At 37.4% G+C, this 21,328-nt stretch overlaps 1 protein-coding gene across 2 annotated transcripts in view; it reads right to left on the minus strand.

The window, feature by feature from the left end:
- Nucleotides 1-21,328, minus strand: part of PIKFYVE (phosphoinositide kinase, FYVE-type zinc finger containing) — a 67,630-nt gene that overhangs the window by 43,847 nt on the left and 2,455 nt on the right. Inside the window, exons 2-13 of one of the 2 annotated variants that reach the window (XM_054585742.1) lie at nucleotides 20,196-20,376; nucleotides 18,677-18,829; nucleotides 18,376-18,411; nucleotides 15,277-15,395; nucleotides 14,389-14,560; nucleotides 12,407-12,614; nucleotides 10,542-10,631; nucleotides 6,393-6,531; nucleotides 4,656-4,813; nucleotides 3,099-3,210; nucleotides 2,003-2,150; nucleotides 1,299-1,477 (exon numbers count right to left, since the gene is read on the minus strand). In XM_054585742.1, the coding sequence (XP_054441717.1) occupies nucleotides 1,299-1,477; nucleotides 2,003-2,150; nucleotides 3,099-3,210; nucleotides 4,656-4,813; nucleotides 6,393-6,531; nucleotides 10,542-10,631; nucleotides 12,407-12,614; nucleotides 14,389-14,560; nucleotides 15,277-15,395; nucleotides 18,376-18,411; nucleotides 18,677-18,829; nucleotides 20,196-20,367 (1,686 nt within the window). In that variant the 5' untranslated portion in view covers nucleotides 20,368-20,376. Of the gene's footprint in view, nucleotides 1-1,298; nucleotides 1,478-2,002; nucleotides 2,151-3,098; nucleotides 3,211-4,655; nucleotides 4,814-6,392; nucleotides 6,532-10,541; nucleotides 10,632-12,406; nucleotides 12,615-14,388; nucleotides 14,561-15,276; nucleotides 15,396-18,375; nucleotides 18,412-18,676; nucleotides 18,830-20,195; nucleotides 20,377-21,328 lie in introns of those variants that run through there. The other variant, XM_054585743.1, reaches the window with a different exon arrangement.

Consider the following 21,328-nt stretch of genomic DNA (forward strand, 5'->3'; position numbering starts at 1 on the left):
CCAATATCCTCCCTGTAACCACAGTCTACAGTTAATTGTCACACAAGCCTCACGTCTGCTTCACTGTCCTTTTATACTCACCCCAACGTTCTCCACTATTCTTCCAATTTCTGTTTTGAGGACTCCCATAAAGATGAGTACCTTATTCATGGTCAATGCTACTCAAGTCTCCTCTTTTCCCACACACTCTCTAAATTTCTGTTGTTAAATAAGATACAGCTTTTTATTACTGTAACTCAAAGGCCATTTTACCACATCTTGATGATAAGGGTAATATTGGCAAATTTTACGAAATTTGTTGTAGAAATGGGAATGTTTTCAATTATTTTAGCATAGTTGTTTAAGTTCAAAAGCTTCTCTTTTATGGTCATATTTTTAGGCTCAAAATACGGAGTAGCAAAGAATTAGGTAAGCATTTCTAATCTGTGAAGACAATTCAGCTTTAAAGAGCTAAATGTTAAAAGTTCACACTCCAGGAAAAATCATGGAATAAACTGCTTCATCTTTATAATAATGATTTTTCAGTTATCATAACATAATGAAATCCCAGAATTATTCATTTATGTATTTACTTTTATATAATGCCATTTTAGGATTAAACTTTGACTTTTAACTACATCCAAAGAGTAAACCTCTTCACCCACTTTTAAGAGCATTTCATTTCTTATGTACTACTATGTTAGATTTTAGTAATGGTTTACCTTATTTTTCCTTTTACACCAAATTTCTTTTGAATATGGCCATTATTATTTTTGAGTCAATAAAGTCTCAAATAAGATAGCTAAAGACAAAGAAAGAATTCGTTTTGTACTTGTATTTAACAAATACAGTATATACATGAGAAGCATTTTAAGTTAGAATAAAAAGATGTTTTGGGATATGTGAATGTCTTTCCCACAATCTAGTTCAAGCATCTGAAAAGGTTTAGGGAAATAAGCTACTGGGTAACAGCATAAGCGAACAGGCTTTAAAATGTTAAATGAAGAAGAGAAATGAATAGAGCAGAACATCCACGTTATAAATGCAAAGATATACCACCTTGGAGGTTGCACATTAAGGGAAGAGCAGTCAGATGTAGTTCCTTTTAACTGGGCGTGGTGGTATGAAGGGAGAAAACAAGAAATAAAAGGAACCAACCAAAAAGGTGTGGGGAGGAGGTGTGAAGAAAATGAAAAAGGGTGGAACAAAACCCACACCAAATGCCCTCAGCCATATTGGACAGAGGAAGCCAGAGGGACCAGCTGGCATGAGACCCTATGGCCCAGCTCTCCAGCCTGCATTTGGATTCCACATGGTGACTACCTCCTACCTTTTTGGTCAGCAGGGTGAGGGGGCACATGTGGGTACTTGGAGGGCTTCTTGATATGGAAGTTCACGTTGTCCAGCTCCACGTTCAGGCTGATAGAAGCGGCTGAGTCACTGTCCACTGTGGACTGGAAACTGCTGACTGATGTGCGCTTGCTAGGACTGGCAGAATCTTTTAGTGTTGGGGAGGGGAAAGAAATATAGGGAGAGGAGGGGAGTAAAAAATGGGTTTCATCAGGGTATTGGAGGAAAGGAAAAAAATGGTTTTTTTAAATATACAAGCCCAATGTGCAATACCAAAATGGATACAGTATTTTCATGTACTTCCGTGTAGACTCGATAAACTTTGATCAAGTTAAACATGAAATGAAAAAATATATTGGAGGTTCTGCAGAAAAGTCTGACATCATAGCAAAGAGGTGAGAAAGTTGTCTGCTGTGACTTTATTAGCTCAAGAGTTATTTTTAAGCTGCTGCAAACTAGAGACTATGGCAAAATCTAAAAACGCCAGTAGCCTAACATGTAGGTATCTTAAGAAAATACTGTATCTAAGACAAGGATTGCTATCAGATGTTTACATTTAGTTGGAGCCATAAATTTTAAAGTAGGATTGTTTCAACTAAACAAACAAAACATCTTTAACATACATTTACAGCAATGATTCATAAACACTAAAACTTTAGAAAGTTAAACTCACTAGTCAAATTATCGTCACCTTCTTCGGCTATCTGTTCTGTGTCGCTGTCATCAAACTTTATGTCTTTAAACCAGGAGGGCTCCGAGTGTCCTTCCACAGAGTTCACTGAGTCGCTGTCTGGAGAGGGCGTCTCGGAAAATTCTGTGCTCTGAAAGGGTCAACGTACGGCCTAATAAGCAAGCCACCTTCAACAGCAACAACGTTAAGGCTCTCCCACTGCAAATAAATTCTAGCTCAGTATTTCTACAAAGCTTAGCACCGAATAAAGTTCTATAAAAATAAGCAAATTAATAGCAACTAAGTTGTGAACCAACATCATGCTGACAATTCCACTCTTAAAATTGTAGTTTTCATTTATCAGTAGCTACAGGCTGAACATTATAAACAAAACATAATACATAGATTTTATAGTGCTTCAGTTTGTCCATTAGTCCTGAAAGTGAAAGTGGCTTAGAGTTTACTCTAATCCTGTGCCAATGCTAGAGCACACCCTCGAAAACAACTTTTAGATTTTAACAATTAACACCACACCAGTCTTTTGAGTCATTTGTCTTTTGTAAACTTTCCCAGGATAGTTCATAAAGATGTTACTAAACAGTATATCAAATTAAGATAAACCAAAATTGAAAATATTTTTTAAAAATTGTATCTTTAAATAATTCCCACTTTTCTAATAAAAAAAGAACATTCATCATTTCGCCACTGCTATACAATTTAATATTGCTAATGAGTCAATACGTTTTCAATCAGTTTGTTATGTACACTCCTCCTTAGCCCTAAAAACTCAATCATGGTAAAACTGAAAACCACCGAAGATAAATGGCAAGCAACTATAACACCACAAAGCCAAGCTTAAGAAAAGCCACGCCAACAGAATACTGTTGATTCCAATTGACTCTGTATGTGTGTGTGTGTGCGGTTTTTTCTATCACCACTACCTCTCAGTAAAAACATTTTAATTTTCCTCAAACAGCAAGGAAAAAACATGTTAGAAAAATGTATCTTTGGGTAATACAACTACTTTTTATGCCCGCTGATGATGAAAAACTGCACGACAAGCGAGCAGCATTCCCGTTAGTGGTAACACTGAAAATACCTGCAGTGGTCTGTACAGTGCATACTCATCCCTGAAAAGCTGGTCGTGATGACTGACACAATCCAGCCAGCGCCCATCGACCATCGCCTGTCCAATTGCTATAGCTTGCGCCCTGCATCAAGATCAACAAAAATGAAAATTTTTAAAAGTCAATCAGAGTAACTTTACGGGTACATTAGTCAGAATAATTTTACAGGTACAAGCTCTGACACAGCCCTCGCCGGTGTGGCTCAGTGGGTTGGAGCGTAATGCCCTGGACTGAAGGGTCGCGAGTTCAATTCCTGGTCAGGGCACATGAGGGAGGCAACTGATCGATATTTCTCTCCCCTCTCCCCTTTTCCTTCTCCTCTCTCTAAAATCAATAAGCATGTCCTAGGGTGAGGATTTAGAAAAAGAAAAAAAGATGAGACAGACACAAACTGACATTTTTCCCATCCCCATCAGAGTAGGAATTTCAAATGGTCCTTGGATAGATGAGGGAGAGTTTTTAAAACAAGAGAGACTTAAAGCTAAATTAAAATATTTTTTTTCCAGGTACCATAGTATAGGAGAACCTTCTGGCAAGGCAGTCCTAACAAAACAAAATTTAATTCCAGCACTTCTGAAGTACTCTCCGTGCATGCACACCCCTGCACTAGTAAGCGGAAAAAATGTTGAGACTATCATGACTCCTGCCCTCAAGAGGCTTAGAGTCTTTTTTTCTTTTTGCTTATAGTCGTGATGAGAGGACAATATCAAATATTATAGATAGAAATATATTATTTATATGTATTTTATACCTATACAGACACATGAACACATTGCATTTATATGGCACTTCACAATTTATAGAGCACTTCAGCTACATTATTTCATCCTCATGATGGCTTCTTCACAAAACTGTATTTTCCTCATAATAAAACTGAGAGGTTCAAGCCTCAATGAGACGGAATTAACTTCACTGAAAGCATAAAGCTAAAAAGAGATAAAACCAAAACTGGAACCCAGAGCTTCACTGCTCAAAGCTGTTTTTCTCTCTTCCTACATACTTGCTTCTTCCCATGAGAGGAAAGGCAGCTAATCTAATCCAGCAGAAAAGGTATGGGACGTGTTACCTTGAAAGGCTACAGGACCTGTCTTTCTGTTTTTTGCAAATGATTTGTGAGGTTTTAACAAATCTCTCTAGGAGACTTCAGGTACGGCTTATGGACACAATTCTCAAAACAGACTGCAATGTCCAGATTAGCAAACAACGGCCGGAGAAGCTGCTGTGGTCTCAGGGTCCAGTTACATTCCCCAATCCTGCTTAACTAAAGAGCTCTGTGTTTTGGGAATTACTGCACACTTCTGCTTGTAATAAATGAGGTAACCTGTGACCCCCATGGGTTCCCTGCATGTATTCTCTGCTGGTTAAACCCAAAAGGAAGGAAGGCTGACCATGTTGCACCCCATGGGCCAAACATGAAAAACCCCACTCACAAAGAACGCTGCACCCCTTATATCTACAACAATGTGTCCTCATTAAAAATAAATTAATAAATAATATTAAAAAGTCTTTCTTTCTTAAGATCCCATTACCTTGTGGCAATGTGTCCGTTTCGGATTAACCAGTTGACTAAGTCCTTCCCCACAATGCAGTTTGGATGTGTTCTCAGCCAGTAGCGGTGATCCTGAAACTCCATTCCACTACTGTGATGGCAGATTTTTTTCCACAGGTCCTTTAATTGAACACTGTCCTGAAGTCACATTACAAGCAACCGATTACTCTTGAGTAGCATGGTACATACCTCTTCAGATCCTTTCTTGTGATTTTTAGATTAATGAGAAGAAACTCAATTCACATGTCTTTGTATAGCTAACTTACACAATTTAATAGAAATGACACCTACATGAGGAACAGCTTAAACTCAGCTCATCTAATTCTAAACATAACTTTTTCTCTTGAAAACCAACTATCCCTCACCCCAGCCCACCCCAGCAAAACCCAACTCTCCCAAATTACGTTTTTTCAGTCAATGGCACACATTATCAGTCTCCTGGTAGCTACGAAAATTTCATACTCCTCTTTGGAGATGGGGCAAGAGACAGGGACTGAACAGTCAATGACACTAATCCACAGGGAATGTTTCTAGTAGCCTTCCCCAGATTCTCACCTACCCCCAACTGCCAGGTGAGTTTTACTAAAGAAACACTCTCCATTCATTACTCCCTTCTCAGAAAAACTTCCAACATTGCTCAGTGCCTACAGGTCCAAATCCAAACTTGTAAAGACTGAGTTCACCACCTTCCACCAGGTGGCCTCAAATAACTTTCTATTCTCTCTGCCCACAGATTCCAATTTAATCTCTCTCCCACCCTCTCCCAATTAGTAAATCCTACTTCAGTCCATGAAAAATGCCACGCTTCTTCTCACCTCTATACCTTTCCTCACACCTTTTAATAAGGTTTGTTTTTCCCACTGCCTAGCCAAATCTATTCCATCCTTCAAGGTCCAGTCCAAGTCTTTCTGTTTAAGGTCTTTCCTGGCCCTGATTAGCATAGCTCAGTGGGTTGGGTCTTGCCCACAAACCAAAAGGTCACGGGTTTGATTCCCTGTCAGGGAACATGCCTGAGTTGTGGGCCAGGTCCCCAGTTGAGGATGGGCGAGAGGCAACCAATTTATGTTTTTCTCACACACTGAGGCCTCTCTCCCTCTTTCTTCCTTCCCCTCTCTCTAAAATAAGTAAATAAAATCTTTTTAAAAATACAATAAAAAAATAAAGTCTTTCCTGTCTCCCTCACTAATGACCTTTCTATTTTTTTATAATTAAAATATTACTTCTTTTGCTGTTAAGGACCTGCCCATCGACCTCGTGTCTACCTTTTGAATTACAAGCTTGAGCACAGAAGCCATACCTTCCATTTAATTGAGTCACTCTTAGGATTGAACATAGTATTTTACACACAGATAAACTTGATAAACTGATTATTATCTCATATAAACATATAGTACCATGTGTATGAGAAACATGTTTTAAAGTTACACAGCAATCTGGGACCTAACTAAAAGTGGAGCTCTCTTATGTAGGCACTTGAATTCTGATCTTGCCAGATGAAAAGGTCAAGAAAATAGTAATCCAATATATGAACATAGGATATTTGACCAATTCCTCAGGTAATCCTAGTAAGAACTTAAGCTAATTAGTTCCCCTATGTAATTTATATGCTAACTGGCTGTTTCATTTGTTTGTTTGTTTTTAAAAAAGAAAAGTCAGAGAGAAAAACAGTCTTCATACTCAAAACTAGCTATGGGTCAGAGAGACATGCAGCCAGTACCAAAAGAATTTTGCGTTCATCCTCCGTGGTCTCTGCCCTAACATACGTTCGGCTGGCCTGGGGACTGACAGATGTCTCATACGAAGGCACCAGGGGAGAACCAGATCGGTCCAGTGACAGGTTGGTAATGCTGGCTGATCTGGAAAAAAAAAACAAAAAGTGAAAACACAAGTTGTAAATTTGTCATCAGTAAATGCAGTTACTGTGAAAATTCATTTTTAAATAAATGTTTATGTGCCAATGTTAAGGGTACATTTAAAAGTATTTATGATGGTTATGTACGGTATTATCACTGGGGGAGATAGGCAAAAGAGCACCCAGAAATTCTCTGTACTACATCTCCGACTTCTATGTTAGTCTAAAATTATTTCCAAATAAAAGCAAGTCACTGTGGAAAGATTACAGAACAATTGTAGATGTAGTTCATATATCAGTAATGTTTCAAAGGAAATAGATATAAACTCTTCCTGTTAAAATGCAGAAAATTAGTCTTTTTATTTAATTGACAAATATAAAGGATCACCGTCTAAATGCAGAAACAATCTTGCACATCAGGGACAAGAAAGCATGGCCCACGGGCCAAATAGTTTTAGCATAAGCAATGAATTAAGAACGTTCTTTTTAGTTTAACATCTCTAATGTTCTGATGACAGGACACATTGTTGCTGAACCATAACTAAGCAAAATGTTACCCCTCCCAATAAGAATTCCTTCCTTCTCATTAGTAGGCCTAAATATAAAAATACTGCCCTCGACTGTTATTTTATTTTTAATTTGATCAATAAAAAAACAAGTGAAAATTTGTTTTCTCTCTTGTATGAGTACTTACATAATATCCTTAATTTTGCTTCTTGGCAAAGTCACCAAATAAATGACTTGTAAGTAGAAAATCAAGAGCACTGAGCAAGTTTTTATTTATAAAAATTTTTTAGCTAAAAATTTAGTTAGCTTCTACCTAGAAAAAAAGTGAACCCCAATTTTAGCTTCCATATAAAGAACAAAAGGTAGAGGCACCCATGATGTAGTCGACACCATATACTCATTCAGTAGAGCAATATGCGCATCTTCCCCCATTTAATCCTATGGAGTAGATACTACTAGATCTCTTTTACAGATAAAGAAATCAAGAATCGGAGATTAAGTAATTTACCTAAGGTAACTCAGCTAATAAAAGGGCTGCCATTCAAAACCAGGTCTCACTTGAAAAACTATGGTCTCCCCAGCATGAAGATAAAGATACTTTTAAAATAATTTTTAAGTTTTATAACAGGTTTAGCAAAAAGTCACTCTTAATAGTTAATGAGCAATCACAGATATCAAGCAAAAGTATATAAATAAGATTTATTAACTTACAGTTATTCATTTCGGGGCTTTTTTTGTGTGTGAATTGCCACTATTATCTTTTTCAACTACTTAAAATCTCTTCCAATGTATGCATTAATTATCCATGCATTCTGCTTCTCTAACATTCTAACCACCCCTACTCATAATTCTGATATAGTGACAAGAAGAATAAAAGGAAATCAGTCAATTTTGTTGTAAAATATCCTAGTAAGTAGCCTGGTAGTAAGAAGGCTGGCTAAAAATTTTACTTATAGATAGTACTTACTGGCTAAATTACATCTTTCCTATAGATTTACATCACCTTAACATTAATTCAAAATTCATGAAAACATATTGTAAATTGGCACAGCAATCTCTAATTTGTGCACATACCAACAGGACTATTGTAATTAGTTCCATCTTTTAAAAAACTGTCTCAACTCCACAACCCTCTGCATTTCCCTCCTTCACGATATCAAAACTCCTATCTTCAATTCTCCTTCCAGTCTCTCCTGAACCTTGAAGGACACACAGAATTGTCTACAAAGGTCAGCAACATTATTGTTGCATCCAATGGTCAGATTTCACGCTTCATCTTACTTGACATTACCAGCAGGATGATTCCCCCTTCCTTGGAAAACTGTCCTTACTTGGCTCCTAAGACAAAATATTTTGCGCGTTTTCCTCTCACTTCCTCTCTACTCTCTCCTTCTAAGGCTCCTTTTCCGGTTTCTCTTTATTTCCCCAATCTCAGTCCTTGGTCCTTATTTCCTCGCTTTCCACACTCACCCTTTTCATGAGCCCCATCCTGGTTCATAGCTTTAAATACCATCCACATGATTACTACACCCAAGTGTATATATCCAGCTTGTAATTCTCTCCTGAACTCAAGATTCATGTATCTATTTGACATCTCACTTGGATGTCGAGAAGGTATCTAAAATTCAACACATCTAAAACCAAACTGTTCGTCCGAGTCTTCCCCATCTCAATAAATGGGAATGCCATCCTTCCAACCACTCAGGCCAAAAACCTGAGCCATCTTTTACCTCCAATTGTTTGGCAAATCCTGTTAGGAATACAATCAAAATATGTCTAGAGTCTGCCCACCCACGCCCACTTCTCCTGCTCAGACCTGCGTCAGTTCTCTTGCCTGGATTATTGCACCAGCTTTCTAAGCGGTCTCCCTGCTTCCGCTCTTACGTCCTGCAAGCTATTTGGCAGAGCAGCCAGAGTGCTCCCGATGCTGCAGATCAGGTAATCCTCCCCACTCCCCCACTCTTCTGTAAGGGAAAGCTTTTCCAGAGTAGAATGTCAACTAAGAAATGTAAAAGTAGCGATAAAGTTAGGAAGTCACCATGGTAAGATAAATGATAACTGGATACTAAATCTGTTGAGAGACTGATAAGGAACAGGGTATTCATGCAGTATCAAAGTAGCTCCTCCCTATATTATTAATTACAAAGAAAAAATTATAACTTTTCAGTGGAGAAACCCAGGACACCACCTTAACCAAGAGATCAGGTCTATGGTAACAATGGGATAAACTTGTATCATTCATAACATCCTCTCTGATATATAGGCTGTGTCACTTATATAGAACTGCTGTCCCAAAATACATAGCCCAAATCTAATCATGAGGAAGTATCAGACACACCCAAATTGAGGCGCATTCTTCTTCTAAATACCTGGCCTACCCTCTTCACAAAAACCAGTACCATGAAAGATAGAGAACAGCTGCAGCCATGCTGTCCCACCTAGCAAGGAAATAACAGAGGAGCACTTGTGAAGTTCACCGGCACAGGCTCACAAAATGACTGAGACCTAATCACAAGACAATTCCCTACCCCCCAGGACCTTACCGCCACGTTACTACAGGCCTATGCACCGCAGTCCTTTAACCCAGTACATCACGCCCATCTTTCAACAAAAAAATTATAAGGCATACTAAAAGGCAAAACACACTGTTTAAAGAGACTGATCAAGCATTAGAACCAGTCACTTACGGACGGCAAGAATGTTGGAATTCTCACCCCAAGAATTTTTTAAACTATGATTTATGTGTGAAGGGCTTTAATGGAAACAACAGACAACATGCAAGTGACAAATAATCTAAGCAGAGAGATAAAAATTCTAAAAAAAGAATCAAAAAGAAATGACAGAGATCACAAATGCTATAGAATAAATAACAAATTTGTTTGATGGGGCTCATGATCAAGACAGATGATTCACTAGTGAAGTCTAAGAAACATTTAAGGAAGAAATTACACCAATTTTCTACAATCTCTTTTTAAGTAGGTTCTTAATAATACTTGTTGAAAGCATGTTAAACCATGGTGACTCAGATGTCTAGTTCTTCAGGTTTATAATGACTTAACTCACCACTTAAACTTCTGAAAGGAAAGCTTTTTCAGTGGGGAGATGTGCACATTGGTAATATCTAGTACGTTAAAAAATGAAGGAAGTGTGCAGGTGTAGAATGATTATAGGCAACTGTTTCGAGAAATCTGGCTAAGAAGAAAAGAAAAAATTGAGAATATATGTAACCAGAGGTAAAACACAAAGGAGGAGTTTTCATTTGTTTGTTTTTGAAAGGTGATTAAAGTTAAGTTCATCTGCTAAGCTAGATTCCAAGATCTAAAACCAGTGGAGAACAATGGGGAAAAAAAACCACACAAACAGTACAAGTGAGAGCTGACCAGCAAAATGAGAGCTAAGAGAGTGTAAAACAATCAATCCCACCCATTTTTACTGGTCTGTTCTTCTCATTACTGGAAAAGAAGAAAAATCAGACACAGAATACAGTGTTTTCATTTACCAGTTTACCTATTTCGAGCAGGAGATTTCCCAGCATCCTCTTGAACTGATACAAGTCTTGTTGAAAGAGCAGTATTTGAGGAGTCCGGATGAATCAAACTATAAAGAGAAGAGGAAAAACTTGAGATGATTGGGACAGTAACAAACAATTTCAGTGAAATGCTTTAACGTTTAAAAGCAGATTGTTTTTCCTTATAATTATGGGATTATGGTTCCTTTTTGTTTCCTTCCTTTGAAGAAGATAGAAACAGTATGGTTTTTATCTTAAGGGCATCAAACAGCAAAAGACTGATAATAGAGTTTACTAAGTATATGAAATGCCATTAATTTCATAAATTGGTTGAATGGGGACTTACAGAACTCCTTCCTACATGAATAATACAACATTAAAGTGATTTGGGTTGAAAAATCCGAAGCACAAGTATTTTATTCTCAGTCCCCACAACCAATTGGAATAGCACCGCAGAGTCAGACAAACCCAGGTCCAAGTGCAGGCCCCACCTCTTACTAGTGCTGAGATCTTGGGTACATCGCTTAATCTCTCTGAACCTCACCATCTACGTCTGTCAAGAGAAGAAAGCAGTGCCTGCCACAGAGATACAATGACTAACAAAGAGTGAACATCAACCAATTAGCACAAACCTAAAATTATTTCACCTTCGACATCTATCCTGTATCTCTCAGGAAGCTTTCAAAACTTGCTTTGTTATATTAAATCACATTGCCAATCCTGGGCTCACACAACAAGGCCAGGTATAACTAAAAGGTATTATAACTGAAGTAGCAAAAGCTTAAGAATCCCTATGTTTTGTTTTATTATTTGTACAATTAGTCTTTAAAGTTCACAAAATACAGATAACACATAGAGAATCATGATGCCACAAACACCGATGCACCATCGAGCCATTTAGAAGAGCATTACCAATGACTGAAGTGCCTCCATTCTCCTACCCAACTACCATCCCCTCCCTGCCTTCAATGAAACTACCATCGTGAATTTTATAAGTCTCTTCCTTTTCTTTAAGTTTACTGTGTTTGTATCCCTAGAGAGCGTGTTCGTCTATTTTTGAATATTAAATAGAATAATCACTGGATATAAACCTGACTTTCGTTCCTACTCTACATTATGTCCCTGAGATTCACATATGTAGACTGTAGCTATAATTCTTTCATTTTGACTTCTCTTTAAATTCATTGGTTACATACTAATTCCTCACTCCCTTAAGAGGTAATCAATGTAACAACTAATCAGGGAAAAATGTTAATTAAAACTCCAAGTTCTTTAACATGACCAGACTGGTATTATGCCTTAAAAAAAGCAACTTAACTGAAGAAAATAACCAGAAACTGATGAATCTTGCATTCTAATTCAAGCAATTCCAGGAAACTTCCAAGAAAAAATTGGTAACATTCTCCACTACCAGACAGCATATTTAGACATATGAAAAAACATGAACTGTTCCCTAAGGAGGATAAAAATCTAATTTCATTTGCAAATATTATGAATACAAATCTTATCAGCATTCTCATTCTCTAAGAAGGCTACATTAGAAGTTATTAATCTCCATAACTTCTATTGCCTATTCAACAAATATTTTCAAGAACATATTATAGGTCATACATTGCTCCTGGTGCAAGGGATAGAACAATGAATAGGTAAGACATAAAGTCTCGCCTCTTACAGAGCTTATGTTTTAATTACTCATTATAATCACTGTCCATCAACATCCTCTGTGATCCTTTGGGAGGCAAGCCAAGGAAAAAGAAAATGGGGAATTTGCAGAAAACAATTCAAAGATGGTAAATGTTAATAAAAACACTCATAGGGTACAAGAGTATTTCTTGAATATAAAATTATACTTCAGTGATAGTACCTTTGCCAGGCAAAATCATCCTCTAGAAATATGTTGCGACTGGCTTTTCTGCTTCCAACAGGTGTTCGGGGTTCACTTGGATCAAGTAGAGACACAGAGGAAGCAGAATCTGAAAGAGCATTCAAGTCTTCCCCAATAGAATTACTGTCTGTGGAATGAGCATAACTTAAGGCTATTTTTCTACAGTACGTGCAGGCTCGGAGGTCCCCTAGAAAGGGAAAGAAAAGAAATTAAGTAAAAGATACTTAATAGATGTATTAGATCTTTAGGTTAATAGTAAATTTAATAAAAGGGAAATGTCTTCAAGTAAGGACTACCAAAGAAAAATATTTTTAAAAAGTGAAATAATTTAGTTAGCTCAGTTATATAATTTAAAAACTATCATTATGATAACTTCATCCAAGTATTTGAAATTATCTCAACTATAATAGGTTAAAAAATCATTCAATAACACTACATAGAAAACTCGTATTTTTCAAGATTCTAAAAGTGAAATAAAGGGCAGAAGGTTCAAAAAGACAAAATTTAAATCGAGCAAATAAACCAACACAGATGGAAGCAGTGTATTTTTCCTAGGCAAAAAGTAAGGAAGAGAAATATTATCCTGGGTCTCCATTGTGAAGCCTTGAAAAGTGGCCGCCACAAGGGGGCAGCGTTTTAAAAACAATCGAAGAAAATGGGCTTACTGGTCATATGAAATATGAGGGGGAAATTGTTAAAAAAAATTTTATAGTCAAAGTTAGAATGGAAATGGTATATTCTTGAGAGGACAATCAACTAGGTTATTTAATACTTTTAAATGTTGTAATTTTATTCAGGATGCAGTCCTACCCAAATAGAAGTTTTCATTTCTACCCTCTTTTTCTGTAACAGTTATTTGTGTGATTCTATCTTTTAGTGCACTAAAAATGGAGGTAAGATAATTAAACTTTACATTTAGCATGTTATTTAACAACTCAAACTTACAGTTTTAACATCAGAAAACTGATGTGAAGTGGAAAAGGATTTCTTATAGTCAACTGTACTGTGTTTTCACCATATTTACTACCAAGTGTAATTTGTTTCATTTTATTTTTTAATTTTAAGACTGCTATTATATTGTACTGTTCTATTAAATTATGCATGTATTTCAAGCAAAATTAATATTTTGCTTAGTTTGTAATATTTTATTATGGCAGACCTAGGAAACTAACATACAAACCATATAAAGAAGATAGGATTTTATCCTAAGAGCAATGGGAGCTCTGAAAGGCTTTTAGGCAGGGGAATACCCTCCCATGAGGAAAGCAGTGTTTAACTTAAGTAAGAATACCGTCTAGAGTGTGGAAAATGATGGAGATAGAAAAACACTAATGGTAAAAAAAAAAAAGAAAAAAATCTTTTCAAAGACTGTAGCCATAATCTGGATGAAAGATAATTCAGGTCTAAAACTCTGTAGCAGTTCAGGAAAATCTGCATGATAATAAAAATAACGAGAGAGATGCTACTTTTCACTTGGGTACCTTCTGCCCACCTTCCATTATCAAATCACTGTATAAATCCACACACCACTGTTGAGTTTTTTTCTGCTTCAACAAATAATTAAAATTTGTGTATTGCTAATGAAAGAGTATAAGGTGCAATTTGCTAAAGCACAGTGTCATACACTCAAGGAAGATGTGTATTTTGTAAAATGAAAACTCTCCTAGTAATATAAACTCATAGCCTACTCTAATCACCTTCTATAATAAATTGAATTCCCCTAGGGTTTTTGATAGCATCTGTGACACACTCTTGCTTTACTTACGTAGGAACACCCCCACCTCCTTTGTTATTTGGCTATAAAACCCTTAAAAGCAAAGCTGTGTCTCCCCTACCTCTGTGCCCTTCATGGCTCACTCATGAAGCCCAAAACAAACCCAGGCTTAACATCAGTCTGTCTTATAACTATTTTATAGTTATGACTTCTAAAAATTGTAAAACTGCCAATAAGATGCATGTACCTGTATAGCCCATAAATTTTCCGGGGATTTCTTGATTACAGCAACGACTGCAAAAAATCTGCCCACACAGTCGGCAATGGTGTCTGCGCCTAAAGGTTGTAAATTTCTCACTGCAGTCGTAGCACTCCTTGCACTGGCTATCCGGCATCCAGTACTGCTTCAGGTCGCTATCCTGTGACAATGCAAACATGTGAAGGCTTCTTGAAAACACTGATGAAGGTGCACTGGCAAATGCAATGCTAATCAAAGTCTTACCGTTGTTTCTACAGAAACGGACAAGCTATTTCTAGAATTCATTTGGGAATGGAAAGAGTCAAAATGACCAAGACAGTCTTGAAGAACAAAACTGAAGGACTGACATTACCAGTCACTGAGATTTATTCTAAAGCTACAATGATTTTAGACAGAGTATTAGTTCAAGGATAGAAAAAGAAAATGGAGCTATGGAGCAGGTAACAGAGCCCTAGCACACCCTCGCACACATAAACAGACCCCTGTGTGACAAGATTTATAATGCAATCAGTGAAAGACAATCTTTTTTTAAAAAAAAAGGTGCTGAGTCCAAATGGATGTCCACGAGAAGAAAAAATGAAGCTTGATCCCTGAACGTCACACAAATAATAAAGCTTTTTGAAAAAACCATGGAAGAATATTTACTGACCTTGGGCTAAATAAACACTTCTTAAACAGACACAAAAAATACATATAATTATAAAGAAAGAAGTGATCAATTAAAATTAAGTATCTATGTATAAAAATATAGTGTTTATGGGTGGAAGAAATACTAACTGAACTTTCTTTCAAGGACATTATGCCATTTTCACTGAGTATGGCATGAACCCCATATAAGGGTTTAATAAGTAATCTTCCAAAGCCCTTAGACCGTACCTGGCTTTTCCCCTCCATGATTTCCTTGAGGCGTTTTAATACAGTGCTGAGGCTTCGAAGCTGAACGGCTGTGCGAGGGTCATGACCTCCAAAGGTAGGTTCTGCTTTCCTTCTTGTTTCTGAGTCAGATTTACCAAAAAATAAAAAGAACCTTGTTAATCGTCTTCAGTATCTAGGCAAAACAAGGTATATGTGTGATGCACAGTGCCTCTTATTATGTCCTTACTGTATTATTACTTATGTTCTCGCAGCCAGTGATATGGGTTGAGAGTTAAAACTAGTCTTTATAAACAGAAGTGCTGAAAATGTTTCTTTCAACAAACTGTTTTTATATTACTATATAAAACACTACTTCACAAGCAAGTAAGCGCTCCATAAGATAAGCACTGTCTGAGACCACTGGAGGTTTTGAGGCGTGGGATGGGAGGATTGTTAAAGGGCCCAAAGTTCATTAGTGAGTTATTGTGCCCTTGGGCCCCAAGCCATAAGAAGTGCCTCCTAGAAATTTAGCAGAAAAAAAAGCAATCCCAGTGAGTTAACCTAGCTTAGTGTCTACAGTTAAACAGCAACAGGGCTGAGCAGTTCAGTTCAGTCCGCAGACCATGTATCCAAAGTCTCGTGCAGCAGCTGATCAGAAAGGAATTTAATATAATAGCCCAGGCCACAAAGAGTCTGACAGACTTCCAAACATCGAGGATGGTAACGTACCCACAGACTGTCCTTCCCATGTCCAAGCGGATTAAAACTGCCAAAGAATTGCTAGAATTCCAATGCTACCCTTCCTGCTACCTCCCCACTTCCCCAGCTCCAAACGGGAAAGGATCACTTATTTCCAGAACAGCACCACTGAAGCCAGTTCTATCAATAATAAAATTCCAAATTCCAGCTTTGTGGCCAGAATGGAGTGTGTCTGCCAAAGCTGTAATATATTAATTTTAGAGCAAGCTTACTACTGAAGTTTCTACCTATTCCTGGCTCCAGGGGTTACAAAATCTACTAAGGATAAAATGGAGGTGGCTTAACAAAGAGAATGAACGTGCCTATTAAACTCATTAACCTAATAATCTATGGCAAAGCAAGCTGGAAAATACCTGCCCTACATCTTTCTCTAACTCACTTAATTTGTTTGATTTGTTTTAGGTATGCTTTGTTCGGGTTTGGTAGGGGAAAAAAAAACATTACAAAAAATGAAAGGTCAGTATCCAAATCCAAATTGATAAAGAACGTTCCTAATTTAATTACAGAATTATCTACACAGCACCTTTGTTAGAGAACTTTATCTTTTTATAAATAGTAATGGCCTAATTTCAGCAGATACCTATGTTGATACTAGAATAAAAATGTGTATTAATTTTTTTGAGTATCACAATATAAAGCAATTCTCCATGATTTATTAGTTGAAAAAGAGGTGATGAAGCTGTTACAATCGCAACGTTTGTGCTCCCATGCACAGGCAACAAACAATTCATTGTGAAGCCCCTTGCATTCAGCCAGTTAGGTATACATATGAGAATACTAACCACATCGTCCACCGAAAAAGGAAGAGCGAGTCTTCTTCCTGAAACCAGCAGAGTCAGAGACCTCAGATAAAGCCCAAAGAGCCCTGAGAGGATATTGGTCTAGCACTGTGCCACCAGGCAGACAATCTTAGCTCCATCTCTTGTAAAGTAGATATTAGAAAATGAAGTGATTTTCCTAAGGTTATAGAGCTAATAAATTGTGGAATTACAGCCTTTTGTTAGGAAAAGGAACTTAACTGGTCAAACAGTCCCAGTTTCTCAGCCTGTAGCATCTAAAGTAAAGTAAAAGAATCAAGTGCACCTAATACAAGACAGTAAGGAATGGTGGGAATTGCAGCAAACGAGACACAAGCTCTATCTACTGATATTTAAATTCAAGTTTATCAAAACGCCAAGCAAATTTGGTAGGCTGTCAGTCTGTGACCCCTAAAAAATTAGATTCTAGCCCTGGCTAGTGTGGCTCAGTGGATTGAGTGCTGGCCTGCAAACTGAAGGGTCGCTGGTTCGATTCCCAGTCAGGGCATAGGCCTGGGATGTGGGCTGAGTCCCCCGTTGAGGGCATGTGAGAGGCAACCACACATCAATATTTCTCTCCCTTACTTTCTCTCTCCCTTCTCCCTCTAAAAATAAATAAAATCTTTAAAAATATTGGATTCTAGTCTAACTCTTCAATTTCACAAATGAGGATCTCCTATGCCTAATTCAGCATAGGCTTTAGTCAGAAGAACTCCCTCAACAAAAATAGGAGTATTGCCTCAGGTCAGGTTCAAAAGCTAAGGAGAGTTTATTGAGGTGAAAGGTTAAAGTGGGGACAGCCTCTTCCTTCCAAACCTTGCAGTAAAATGAGCACTCCATTCTCCCTCTCCCCCTTCCCACCTTCTGACTCTTCCTTCCAAGCGGCTGCCATAACCCAGGCTGGGGCTCACTGCCCTGGGAAAACTGCGAGGTGAGGCAGCCAGCTCTGCCCCAGCCCTTAGAGAAAGACCCCGCTGCTCGGTTTCTCCTCCTCCTTCTGACCCACCAGAAGGAGGTTCTAAACCACGTCTCGGCTAGCAATAAAACCTCCTCCTACCCACCTCCACTCCCCGCACCTGCCTATGTTTCCCTTGAGGACTTCGTGGAGAAGACTGGGCAGACCCAACGGGCACCTGGTGTTCAGGGACATCTGATTTACAATGCTGCACCACCTCCCTTCTGTCACGCCACCTCTCGCTGCCTGTCTTCCGGCACCTTGAGATGGGTGAACCACTTCAAGGAGTTTAATAATCTAACAGAAATAAAACCTAGAACTCACTTCACCCTCTGACTTTGGGCTCTGATCCCCAGCCTACACCGATCAGAAGAGCATGATAGTGAAGGAGACAACTATGCAGTAGACCCAGATGGAGAACAAAGAGGCAAGAGGAGCTCAGCTCACCCAGCCACAGTGACAGTCTGCACCCAACAAGGACAGAAGGCCGAGAGCATGTGGCAGCCCACGGATGCAGCTGACAGAGTTCTACAGCCAGAGGCATGCATGCACGTTACACCAGCCATCCCACGCACAGATGCAGGACTCATTCACAAAGTTGAAACTAACCTGTATTCTCCTGGGGATGCTGTAAACTGTTCTCTGCTGAAACCCAAGCATTTAATTAATCAAAAAACAGTCAAGAGATTTCTGCTCAGCCTAAATTAAAGTTTAAGACAATGTTTAAGAAATTTTTTTTAGCTACCTACAAATTCTTTCACTATCTAGGCAACAGTTTCATTAATTCTGCAGAGCACCTGACTATCCCAAAGAGCAGAAAAGTCAAGTCAGTAAGTCAATAAACCTGGAAAACAATGACTGTGGAAAAATCTACTGCACAGAGACGAATGAAATAAGGACACTGTCTTACCTAATACTGTTGAAGATCGCCGCTGGAGTTCCTCATTGAGCTGTTTTTTGTAAGGAGTAGGCGACCTCACAGACTGTGTTCTTGGAGGGAGCTGAGGACTGGTCCAGCTCCCACTTGGAGACGCCTGTTCCCCCTGACCTCCTTCTGCTCTCTCTGTCAGAAAGGAAAGTGTGGCGTTATTTGGAAAAACAAGACTCAGATCTCAGCAAAGAGGAGGAAGTAGGTGAAATTCACCAGGGAGAAATATATGGATTACATGCATAATTAAAAATTAGGGTTTTAAGAAAATTCAAAGAAGGTGGCAAAATTAAAGGACAATAATCAGAACCTCAGAATATATGATCTTCAATTTATTATATTTTTCATTATAAATGTCCTGAGCATATTAAAGGAAATAGAATGCAAGCTTCACAGAAAGGCATAGATTTTTTAACAGGCCCTGTTTTGTTTATGGGATAGGTCTGTTGCAATATTAAAATAGTACCCAGTGGATAGTAGGTGATCAATAAACATTTGCTAAATAAAAAGACTGTCATCTTATGGTGACTAGATACAATATGGTCTTCTGAGTGAATCTTGGAATACAAAAAGGACATTAGGTAGAAACTAAAGAAATATAAATAGAATACATATTTTAATATATCAATAATGCTTCATTCATTAATTGTAATAAATGTACCATACTAACAGAAGACGTTAATAACAGGAGAAACTGGGTGTGGAGTATATGAGAACTCTCTGTCCTACTCTCCCTTCCCAATTTTTCTGTAAACCTAAAACTATTCTAAACAATGTTTGTTTTTTTTAATAAATGTTTTAAAAAATCAACATTTTTTCCAGAGCTTTAAACATGACTGTTGATAAAGGTCATTTAATACTATTTAAATTGTTACTTAAACTATTATGCCCCCAATTCCTACAACAAAAGGGATTGCTTTCTAACTGATTTCAAATAATACAGCCAAATATAAAGCAAAAGATGTAGGCCATGTTTCCTTCATTTTTCTTACAGGTAAAAAATACATTACTTAAAAAGAGCTCAGAGCTCACTTTAAACATATCTTTCAATTTGATAACATTACATTTACACCTTACCTAATGGGTTTAAATCAGTAATAGGCCTGAAGATAGTTTCTATTTTTAAAAAAATAAGACCTTGTTCTCCCATGTATTGATCCTTTTAGTTTCACTGCTTTAATTTAATTTTTTTGGCTATTAACCCCGAAAGAGCAAAGTCCATCCTGTGAACTTAAGAAGTTGAAACATACTAAAAAAATGGGTGGGGGCACTTTAAAAGGGACCTCCTTTTAACATTTATTCAGATCTTCAGTAACCAACAATTGAGACCACAGTGAAAATTCTAGCTTTCTCTTCTTAAGCTCTAAACCCCAGCGAGTATGATTAAAGCTCTCTCCTTGTTAGTAAATTACTTTCTTGCAAAGATACAACATGAAACCTGAACGAGAATTTCGGAGAATCAAAATTTTAGGTTCTCTGATCTTTAAGGATGAAGTCTTACCTTTGTTAAATCGAAAGAGGTTTACAAAAGAACTATATGCTGATTTAAAAGGAGGTTCGTCCTGATCAGGAGTCAAAGGTTTAAAGTGAGTGAGATGAGAGGGACTAGTAGGAGAGCGAGGCAAATCGTTAGCAGAGTCCAATGTTGGGGAAGTCTTATCATCTGTGGCCATTTCATGAGTCTAAAAAACAAAAGAAATAAACACAAGATACAAAGTTCCTCAGGAAGCCGAAATGCGGATTCCAAACGGCATCCCTAAATATCTGAAAATCTGACTCTGAAAATTCAGACCTATGAAAACCAAACAGTCAATAAATCCAGTTTACCATATCCTCTAAATGAAGGCTTCAACACCCTGCCGTCTGGATCGTAAGGAAGTCTCAGTCACCTAAAATCACAATTATATAGCCAATCTAATTTTCAATACTGCTACTCAAATTATAGCAAGTATCGAAATTATTTAAAAATTGGAAGTAGGGCATACATGTTAAAAGGTTAAAAGAAATAAAATGCATTTTTGCATAGTTTATATCTTTTTCATTTTAAGATGTTTTTGGAAAAAGAGATATTCGATAGTTTTTTAAAAAGTGGTTTTATACAAGGATATAAATTCCTCAAAGCTTTGTTTTACTCCAATTTTTCCTTTTAAAAAATATAAAAGTGAATATTGCCCAGAAAAGAAAATGAAATCGTCATCTCTTAATGACACTTCTACAATAACCTCAAAAATTACCTCAAGCTATTCCTCAACACCTTGGGAACTATCCAAATCGACAAGCTGTTCCCCTCATCTTCCTCCCAGGCATATGAACCTGGTTTTTCTCTCTTTAAGTCTAAACTCATACAGACATTAAAATGAAGATTTTAAACGGCTTTTTAAAAAATACATAACCAAAATTCATATTTAAACCGAAGCAGTAAAAGTAACATCACCGGGTGGAAGTCACGGAAAAGCACTGATGTCTATTTCCTGCCATATTGAGTAATACTTCAAATAAAAGAATAATGAACTATGCGTAAAATCTAGTCATTAAAGTGCTATAGTTTGTAATCTAATTTATACTTAACAGAGAGGACATTGTACTCTTATAAAATGTTTTCACTTTCAAAATCATATTTACCATCTCATTTAA

Source organism: Pteronotus mesoamericanus, unplaced genomic scaffold (genome assembly GCF_021234165.1).
Source record: "Pteronotus mesoamericanus isolate MK-2021 breed Mesoamerican mustached bat unplaced genomic scaffold, CSHL_Meso_final contig_90, whole genome shotgun sequence".
NCBI lineage: Eukaryota > Metazoa > Chordata > Mammalia > Chiroptera > Mormoopidae > Pteronotus > Pteronotus mesoamericanus.